Here is a 10,786-nt window from a genome sequence, read left to right as displayed (position 1 = left end):
ATGGAAATGCAAAGCCGTGCCTCAACCCATCTCAGAAGCATTTTCACTTGGAAAGTTGGCATCTGATTCTCCACAGCTTCGGTGCAACTGTGAAGAGCTACATGGTTTGCCAACGGAGAGGCAACAAAAGATGGTGTCAGTCTGTTACGGAAAGCAGCTCCAGGTAGCTACGCCACTGCTGGAAAATTCACATGAGGTTTTTCCATACCGTATATGACCTCCGACCCTTTTTTTCTTGAACCGTGGCCTTATTTGCACTGAGGAAGTCAACCACTGAAAGAAAAGTTTAATAAACGATTCCTCTGAACTGGTTCCATCTTCTAGTGCAGATGGGCCTAAACTGCTTTCAGCACTGTTCAAGAAAACATTATAGACACCATGATTCCCACACATACATACGCATACACATCCATTAAATGTACAGAAATAATATTAAAATGATTCCCACTACCATACCTTATATTGACTCTAGCTACAAGCTATAAACTTCACCTCAGCGAGGCCCGGGCAAGAATATTGGCTCTTTTGCATGCAATCAGAAATGATCATTTATACAGTGGCAACCTCTGCACCAAAGAAAAAAAAAAAAAAAAATATATATAAAAGAGGAAAAAATAAAAACCTTTCACAAGCTTTGTTTTCAGACTAGCCTAGTACAATGGGAAGGACCAACTTCATGGTTTTCACTAGGCCAATTGAAAAGTAGTGAATCAGCAAAACAGGACGCACTGCTGGCATCCCGGACTGTTAGGATGCTCCTCCGTTCACAGTATCGATACAGTAAAAGAAAAACTTGCTCAGGAAACTCACAGCTATGCCATGTGAATAAAGGCATTCACCATTTTATGTCAGCCCTTCATCACCACGCTTTGATGGATTGGTTGCCATCTGTTTCAGGAACATTGCTTGTATAGCAGTTACTGCACCTTCACCCTTCTCTTCACAGCAAGCTTAGCAGGGAAACTTTCCCACTATATTTATATATAATATATGTATATAAATAATTTTATGTTTTTTATAGTTTGGTAGTATTCTTTTAAAAGTTCTATTTTAAAACACTTAAAAATCTTTTAAGCAACTAAAAGTAACTTTTGATGCTCTCTAGTGTGAACAGGATAGGATTTCAAAGTTTTTAACTTTTTCCTTTTTGATTTTTGGTAATTTCAAAAGCTATGACTAAAGCAGCATACTCTGCACATCTCCGCTCCTCCCCGCACCGTGATTGCAACGAAACCTACCTTAGCCACCCTCTTATCTCTCATCTTCTGCAACTGCTCTCTGGCAACCTTACTGTCTCGGTACAATCCTGTTTGACCTTCGACAGGAAACCCAATGGGGCCAGTCCCTGGGTGGCTGCTTGGAAAACCATTCACTGTGTGACGATGCACTTGACAGGAGAGGAGGAAGAAGGGACAGAAGGAAAACAGAGGTGAAATACCAGTTTTCCTGTTTGAAATGGTCAATGAAACTGTACTTTGCCGGTGCCTAGCTCAGACCACCTGCAAAGGTTCCTCTTTTAGGAGCACATCCCTGTGACACGCGATCCTGGCACCAAGCCCTTCCCTTCTGCACACACACAAAAAAACCATTAGAGCCACATCTGCTTTTTGAAAGAGACATGGGAGGAACAGTGAGACCCCTCTCTTATAGAAGAGAAAAATACATAAAGCAAGGCAAGAACACCTCACCATTCTCCAAATTCTTTCTTATAAAGGGGCAGGAAAATGATCACAAGTCCCAGTTTGCAGGTGGGTAAAGCGAGGGCTGGAGACGTTTCCATGTGCCCAAAACTGTGCAGTCAGACTGCGGGGCAAGCTTTATTTTCACTTGGTAAGTCTCCTGCTCGCCCAGCCCACGCTCTAACTACTCGCCCAGCTTGCTTTGCCAAAGCAAGATGAAGTGTATTCATTTTGCAATGTCGCATTGTTCCTCCCATCACCTTAAGGATCAGAATTTCATCCTTCCTTATTACACGTTTTACATCCTCAAGAGAACTCCTTCAACCAAATGTCCTCTCCCAAACCCAATCTGTGCAACCTGTCATTCATTTTCCCCCCTCCATCATGAACAACTTGGCATCAGAACCAGAGAAAACTCTTAAAGTATTGCATATTTTTAAAAAGACTTCTTCAAAAGAGGTCAAGATATTTGCACTTATCTACCTGTCCCATGCTCTTCCATTTATGAAACACGTAAGCACGTGCAAACACCTACAATACACAACGCAGGCATGTCTCTCCAGGTTTGCTAAGCTTGCTCTAACATCAGAGCTGCTTAGAATACAAAAGTAAGTCCATGCAAGGGGACAGAGTAGTGATTGCTCTAGGAACCATTCACTTCTAAGTCTCCTGAACCGTTACAAGGAAATAAAGTAGGGTTTTCTTTTCTTTTTGCATTTCATTGATAAAAAAGTTATCAAACCAGTTTGTAGAAACGCGTTTAAAAGCAACCACCCATGATTGCTTGGCTGGGACGATAGTATTTCAGTATACCATATTGCTGTTACAAAAGATCAAGTGCGTGTTGAGGGGGGAGTAGGGGTGAAGGACGACTTTGGTAGCCAGCCTCTAACTCTGCAATTCAGCCAGTCCAGAAAAACTCTTCCTAACGCTCGGCAACACCTGAAGCACAGCAGCGCACCGGTCAGGACATCAGAGTGCTCTGAACTCTCCAGATCAGCAACAGCAAAGGACAACCTCCTCCTCCGAAAGACCCCTCCAACCCTTCTCCCAACGCATCAGAGTCTAATACAAACCTCACAGCTGCTAAATTTCACTTTCAGTAGCTGAAGCGCTTCAAATTTTGCTGACCTCTAGAATACTGCTTTATAGCCATGCCCGCTTTTAACAAGGGGCCTTGAGACCACACGCCTGGAACGGGCAAGCCAAAAGCCCTAAAATAATAGTTTAAGTAAAAATGTAAAAAGAGACACACCAAAAATAAGACAGGGATAAATACGCTCGGGCAAGGCAGGTTCCACTAGGACAGTCTTTTTGTTTTCTTTAACGTGGCAACTACCTGGGGAAGGGAGAAAGGCAACGGCACCTTGCCCCTGCTCCCCCCTTGAGCTGGACCAGCAGATACGGCGAGGAGCAGCCCCGCACACTAGGCTCACCGGGTCTGCAGGGCTGACAGCCGGCACTGCCGGCGGGACCTAGCTGCTGGGCCAAAACGCTGTTGAGAAATACAAATGGCTGCTCGTCCCAGATCACTACGGAACATTAAAAAAATTTAAAATCCTGTCGATCCCTGAATAAGAAGTTGATTGACACAGTTGTTTTGTTTTTCTCCAAGAGGAGGAGGAATAAAGGAGAAAAACTTTTAACACTCTACGTGTGTGTGGGGGTGGGGGTGTGAGAGAAAGAGAGAGAGAGAGAAAGATTTTTCTATTTTGGCAACATCTTGGGAGCTTCTTTCTGTCCAGTGGTGGCATTGCACTAATTACAGTACCAGCCTGCCAGGTTGGTGCTGACTCTTTAGAGCCAAAAACAGGAAGATGGTCCTTTCTCCCCAGACTCTGCAGCCGTGTTTCAATCTGGCCCAGTCGTGGACACAGATCCCTGTGCCGTCTCCCCCACAGCGACAGCCTCCTCCTGGGGAGGAGATTCTTCCTCCGCCTGCCCCCGAGACGTGACGGTGGTCTCAGGGGAGATGCTGTGAGGCCCCTCCAGAGGCATACAGCCAGGGTGGTTCTTGCGAAAGTGCTGGTTGAGGATGGCCTGGAAAGGGAAGCTTTTGCCGCAGACATGGCAATGAAAGGGCTTGTTGCCTGTGTGCTTGCGGATGTGATACTCCAGCTGATCCTTGCGGGTGTACTTCTTCCCACACATGCGGCAGACAAAAGGCGTGATGCCCATGTGGAGACGCATGTGCCGGTCCAGGCTGCCCTTCTGGTTGAAGGATTTGGCACAGTAAATGCAAGTGAGCCGTGGGTTGTACCGGAACCAGCGCTCTGAAACCTCCTGCTCCCGGAGATATTCCACATAACCGCTCACTCCAAGCATGGCCGATTCCTCCCCCTGCGAAGGAAGCAGCAGAGATTTAAATAACAAGCAGCCTAAAACAAATTGCAGCAAAGAAGATCAGGCTCCAGTCCAGCCAGTAAAGCACTGAAGCATGTGCCAAACCTCGAAATCAGCAGCACTAATGTCTTCAACCTCAAGCACACATTTAAGTGCTTAACTGGAGCCTTGGGGCTGAAGACAAATGAGCAATCAATTAGAAACCTCTGCTATGGCAGCCCCTTCTGCCAAGTTATTTGCTAGATCTGGAGAAGAAAAGACAGCCCTTGTCAGGAGGGCGCTTAGCCACTGATTGAGTTGTGGATCAAGCATGTCAATATGTGTTACTTTTTTTAAAACTTGGGCCAGTTTAATTAAAATACTCTATACTACATTCTGTTTTACTTACTAAAGGTTAAAAAAAGAAGCCAACTGAGGAGCTTGCAGTAAAGCAAAGGTGAAATAAACTACGAATCATATCCGAAACTCTTCGGGTGTCATTTTATAGAGGTATTTATCCAGGTTCATTCAGGATTCATTTTACAATGAATCACGTTTGCCTAAATGGCTGTGTAACCCATCCCACCCTGTGGCATTGCAGGGGAGGATCTGCAGCACAGAGAGCCAGCACGACAAACAGCCAAGGGTAACCCTGAACTGCAAGCTCGGGCTCTAGGACAGATGCTTCTGGCTGTTGTACTCAGAACGAGCACGCACAGCCTCCTGAACGCCTCTGTGCTGGAGGAGGCAGTATTTGCACTCCCAAGTCTTACGCTGTTTCCTGACAATGCCAAACACGGACAAGCAACCAGTGTAACAGCAGGAAGGCCTCTCCTCTGGCAACCAGGGCAGTGCATGCATGAGCAGCAGCGTAACTGTGCCAGATGCCGTTGAATCCAGCTGTACAAGCACTGGTAAACTGCTCAAGGACTAAAGGAGATGCACAAAGCTATGGTACTTTCTTTCCACTCTGCCACTGCCACTGGGCAGGGATCATGGGCAGACTATTTTTAGCATTGATATGGCCATACCAGAAGAGTGGAAGGTGATGATACTTCCCCGTGTATGTGGTAGCCTACAGTTTTATGTTTGAGGCCATCTCACAATAGAGAAATAATAGCAGCTTTTCTGTACATAGAGCTAAAATTGCTTTGTATGTCACATTTGCCCTGGAGGGTTGGTTTGACCTGAAATTTTCTAGATATATTCTGAGGACGCAAAACAAAGCTTCAGCAAAACAGGAACAAAAAGGTATCTTTTGTTTTATGGAAGTGTATTATAAAGTTAGCAGACAGCAATCATGATTTTTTGCCCCTTGCTTCACTTGGTCCTACTCAAGGGCAAAGCAGCCTGGTAACTCCTCACCTGCCTCCAGGAAAGTCATCTGATTATGAAGCAACACATTATTTATCTGCCAGGCACATAAAAGTTGTTCTACACAGGGTGATACACTTGCACTACAGTGGCATTGTGATACTGACTGTATGCAACAAAAAAAATTAGATCAAAATGATTAGGCACAAGTATTACCACCCTGTCCCGCTTTGCTGCACCCTACAGCCCATTGCCCTCCCGCATTTCTGCGTATCTCTCCCTCCCACCGCAAAACTGCGCCTGTACCCCAAGAAAGCAGAGAATTCACAGCTACTTTATGTTGCAAACTCTGCTATGCAACACAGTCCCTTGGGGACAAGACAGACACCTCTGTGCAAATCCAGAGTCCTTTGACACTCCACCCTAAAGGTTTACTGTGTACTGCCTGGAGGGCTTTTTGGAATGGTTTTGGTGCCAGCATGGAAAGGTTCAGCTGTTGTCACCCCACAGCCTTCCACAGAAGACAACTAACACCTTCTCCCTCAGCTCAGGCATTGGCTGCCAGTGTTTTAGGGCAGATCCAACTCTGGAGGAAAATGAGGTTTCTCCTCAGGAGTTGGTGGCCTGCCCAGAACGAGGGTCGATATTGATGCCCTCAGACAACAAGAGAAACTCCTTGTGTTTCCCAGGTATCTGGCTGAAATCCCAAATGACAGCCAAAATCAGTTTTAAATCATATACCGATAGCATACATTCTCAGTGTGAGCAACTAAACCCTTTGCAACAGTAAAAGGTTCTTGTCTCATACACAGTATTGCTTGCAAATATAAAAAATTATACACTTCATCCCAACATAGTCCCCTCCACCTTCGATGCCAACATTTACTTGCAAACTTCTTGATCTGCCTACCTGGGAACTGGGCTGCTTGGGCTCATCCATCCGCCCGGGAGACTCGCTTTTTGATCTGTACCGCTCAGTCACAGCAACCATGCTGCCAGAAGGGCTAAATCTGTGGGGTGGGGGAAGAGTGTAAATGGAGTTTTTAATGGGCATCAGGTCACTATGGTGCTTAGAACAATGGGTGACCAATAGAGGCACCTGTATAGCATCTCTTCATCCACACCAGCTAACACACAGGAGGCGGAACAGTGCAAGTATAAAGGAAAAACCAAGTCATACTGGTCTGTGGTTTCAGTCTTAACATCTGAAAAATAAAACTGAGTCATTTGGCTTCCAGTTCAGTAACAGACCTTTTCACTTGCTATCGCAAGTAAACTGATACGGGCCCAGTGACTCAGGAATTGTACAACAGGAGAAGAAACCATTTCTCTAAGGGCACCTCTCACTCACCATCCTCGCCCTCCTCCTTTTTTCAAGTGTGAAACAAAAGTGATGTGATGGACTCCAGGTGGGAAACAGTGGATATTGAGTGCAGTGCAAAAAGAGATGCTCGAGGCCAGCTGATCTGTGGAAAAGAGTTAAGGAACTAGGAAAAGATTGCTCTCCCAAGGGCCAGCTCAAGATCATTCCCACTGATTGATTTATTAAGTAACAAGTGACAGAATATCCACTGCTTCCAGGTAGCTGTTCCCCCATGGGACCAGAGGGATTGAGCTAGAAGAGAAGAGAGGCAGATGTGAAGGGAAACCCCACAAATACAAACCCCACAAACACAACAGAGCTGGCCTTTATCAGATCCGTTCTTTGGCCTGAGCTAAGGGTGAGAAAACAAGTGCTGGAGTGAAGGGGAAGCAGATGGATGGAGAATCAAACCACAGCAGATTTCACCACCTATTTTCAACAAAGTCTTTCTGCTCTTTCATATAAATCAAAACAACAGAGGAGGCCAACGGGCTCCCCACTTCAACTGTTTCAGAAGACGTAAACCCATGACCCGCTGGTGTCCCGGACCACCGGGAAGAAAATTTCCTCTTGACCTACAGCTGGTGACCGGCTTGTTTCTCAAACAAAACCACCCCCAGATTTTCAGGCCAGTGCAATGACACTTTTTGCATAACACGTATTGCATGTGACCTTGTTAATTCCGATGCTGAGCCCAGCATCTACTGAGGCTGAACTGAACATCTTCTTTAGACAAAAAACTTACCTCAGTTGAAACACTGAGAGGTAGAGATTCCAACCTCTGCACCTCTAAGTGCTAATAATTCGTTTCCCAAACTGGCCTGTACTCGGAGATCCTTGTCTGATCACTACCCAGCCAAAATACTGTAACCCAAACCAGATACACTTCCTAACACCAAGAAAAAAAATTCCTTCAGTGCTTATGCTTAAGATGGCCACAGGAAATAGAAGAGGGAAACGTTCCAAAGCGACCGACCCAGCCAAGTGAAAATCTTGCACAATCTTCTCTTACTGCCAAGGTCAGTAATTAAGTTAAAGAAAACTCACCTGTCAATCTCACTGCTGGTTGGCCTGACCACTTTGGCCCCGGAGGACCCTAATGTGTAAGCCTCTTGGCCCATCGACCCGTGGCCCGTGGTGTCGATCACCATAGCAGTGACCTCCTCAGCGCTGCTCCCATCTTCTCCCGACGGCTGATGCTCTGCCCCAAGCCACTCCTCCAGGTTCTCCGTTTTAATGCGTACTCCTCCCAGCACCCGGACGTCATCGTCGTTCCGTCCCCCGCGGTCTCCCATTCCCGTCTCAACATACCACTGTCCCGCTCTATTAATCCGTAGTATGGGCTCCCTGCTTTCCACGTCCGAACTCTGCTCAATTATCTGGGGGCTGGTGGACTCCTCAGGCGGGCTGAGCTCCCGAATGTCCAGCACCGTGCTAACCTGGCCCAGGCGACTCCCCTTCGGGGTGTTGTGGCGCGGGCTCAGAGAACGGTTTAGATTTGGCGTGACCCGGTGAGACTCTGGTGGTCTCTCCTGATGCTTTGTCCTGGTCTGGCTCAATTCCGCTTCCACCTCTGCCACGTTAATTTTGAAATGAATTCCTTCGAGAATCTGCGTGCATTTGTCTATGATGTGCTGCATCTGCAAGAAACTGGCGGCCGTTAGGTAACTGATGATGTCAGCCAGCTGCAGACATATCCTACCGGTGTAACAAAAGGAAAGGAGCTGCTCAAAAACAGAAGGATTCTTGATGACAGAAATGGAAACGGTGCTCATTTCATTCAAGGACATGTGGTCACGGAAGTAGGGCGAGCTGGCAGCCAGCACCACCTTGTGAGCACGGAAAGCTTGCCCCTGGACGTTGACCACGATGTCACATAGGCGACCCTGCATGCGTAACTGATTCAGGTGGCTCAGGACAGAGTTACTGAAGTCAGGAATCTCCAGCTGAATGTTCCCACTCTTCTCCATGGCTGTCCCAGTTGCAGACGCACAACCCTACTGCAAGAGGGGAAAAAATACCATCGTTAACAGAGCTCGTCTATCGTTTGCATTTAAAACATTTTTCACCTACTTCCATGCAGTTTGAAATACCAGAATTTTTAGAGAATCCTCTCACCATTTAATTTACAAGCACCTCGCAGCAGTTCTCTGATCTTTATGTGCCGTATACCACCTTTCACAAGAGTTATGTTAAACTAGTCCCTGATAGATCCCCATTCCCCTGTGGCTTAAGTGCTTGAAACAGTTCGTTCTGTCAGCCTCAATAAAAGCACATTTGCATTGTAAAAAGAACATTAAAAGTGGTTCAGGTACTAAAAATAGGCAACTGATTGCATAATGGATTAAAATACTTAGCATTTGTACCTTCTAAGCACTTTGAAAAGGGAAAAGTAATATTATTATCCCTCTTTTGCAGAACAGCAATTAGGAAGGAGACACCAGGACCTAAAGACTTTCCAAAAGCTGACCAGCACACATTTGACCTCAAGGCATCTGAAGTACATCGTTCAAACCAAGATATTCACCATTTGTGGTGTTTGAGACACGGCAGAAAATATATAACAGGACGGTGAAAGAAAAAGAACAGAATCCAGTTCTAAACACCAGCTTATCAGACCATCCACAGGGCACAAGTGACTCCCTGGCAAAAGCAGCTGCTGTTTGTGCAGCCCGAGATGCTGCACACAGCAAAAGACAACTGACGAACAACGGGGATTAACAAACTAGCTTGCCCAGTTTCCCGTCCATAATTAATTTTTCTATAATCATCACATTTCCTTCTGGCAAAGTTTGAAAAGGAGCCCTGACCATATAGGGTAAAAATTCAGAATGATCCAAAATTAGACATAAACTTGCCTAAAAAGAAAAAAAAAAAAAGAAAGTAAGTAAGTTCATTAAAGACCACTCATGGCAAGAACAGCTTCCAAGCTAGATAGCATCTGAAGTGTCGATTAAGCAGAGTGCTGCAGATATCAAAACAATTTCAGGCAGGCTGGGAATACCAAGGCTCATAGTGCCTATTCCAAGAAATCTCAGAATCGAAGGAACACAGGAAAGCATGTGTGCCTTTGAAGGACTTTTTTTTGTAATTTGTAAACGCTGTAGGATAGCACATATTCATATGCCCAAGCAGCCCTTGTGCAAACTTGGCAAAATATGTAACTGAACCTGAAGCTGCAGGACAGCCTGTCAATCTGGTGAAGTCGTGCAAAGAGACTACTAAATGGCTGGATGGCTGTGTGTCTCTGGGGCAGGTGAGATCAGGGGTGCACAAAACTTCACAGGGTGCAGCTTAACAGCACCACATCTGAAGACTTCTTCTCCCCTTCCCCTATCTTTAGAAGAAAGCAGTAAACCCCACAAAAATCAAGGAACTATAGCGCACGGGTCCACATCAACACAACGTTAAAAGCAGAACTCCAAACGCACAAAACACGGTGAAATGGAAAATCCAAAGTCTTACCTGTAATGTTATGAGTAACATGCAAAGGGGAGGAAATGGGGGTGGTATCTTGTTGGTTTCCTTTTTTCTTCTGATGTAGTAAGAAGGTCTGAAAACTTTTTGCCCCCTTCCCCTTTAGAAGGAAAAAAGACAGAAAAAATGTAGCACGGAGGAATTTGGTTCTCAGGAGCACAATCAAGAACATCAAGCTTCGTCATTCTTTGTTTTGCTGGAGGATACAGCAGCAGGATTAGCTAACCATTACATGATGTCCCACCCTAAACCACAGAGAAACACTGAATCTTATCAAATTGATCTTTCCCCCACTGTCTGCTCAGTCTTTGTGTTGTACCGATGGTCATTAACACAAAAAATGGAAGCGCAAATAACTTGAATAAGTCATTTCCTCTCTTAAGGGGCTGGTGTCTCTGGCACTAACCCTGCAGCACTTAAACACACGCAGGGTTTTCCTCAAAGGAGCCGTCTGGCTTATACCATTAGGAACGCTCGCACGGCCAAAATCACATCGAGGGTGTGCAAATGTTTACAGGACTGGGGAGCCCGTAATCTCTTAACCTTCCCAAACCACCCGTTTGCAAAGCAATAAACCCTGAAGCGTTCTCTTAAGGAAGGCAAGCGCAGAAGGGCAGGCAGGTAGGCACCC

General features: G+C 45.8%; 1 protein-coding gene across 1 annotated transcript; it reads right to left on the bottom strand.

Moving 5' to 3' along the window:
• Positions 1 to 3,530: 3,530 nt before the first annotated feature.
• ZBTB37 (zinc finger and BTB domain containing 37) lies at positions 3,531 to 8,648 on the bottom strand. The gene is made up of 3 exons (XM_009958253.2): positions 7,726 to 8,648; positions 6,226 to 6,325; positions 3,531 to 4,019 (listed from the first exon to the last, which is right to left on the bottom strand). The coding sequence occupies exons 1-3, from the start codon at positions 8,646 to 8,648 to the stop codon at positions 3,531 to 3,533; spliced, it is 1,512 nt and encodes a 503-aa protein (XP_009956555.1).
• Positions 8,649 to 10,786: the final 2,138 nt, after the last annotated feature.

Source organism: Leptosomus discolor, chromosome 3 (genome assembly GCF_034619465.1).
Source record: "Leptosomus discolor isolate bLepDis1 chromosome 3, bLepDis1.hap2, whole genome shotgun sequence".
Taxonomy (NCBI): domain Eukaryota; kingdom Metazoa; phylum Chordata; class Aves; order Leptosomiformes; family Leptosomidae; genus Leptosomus; species Leptosomus discolor.
This window is presented reverse-complemented; position numbering and strand designations above follow the sequence as displayed.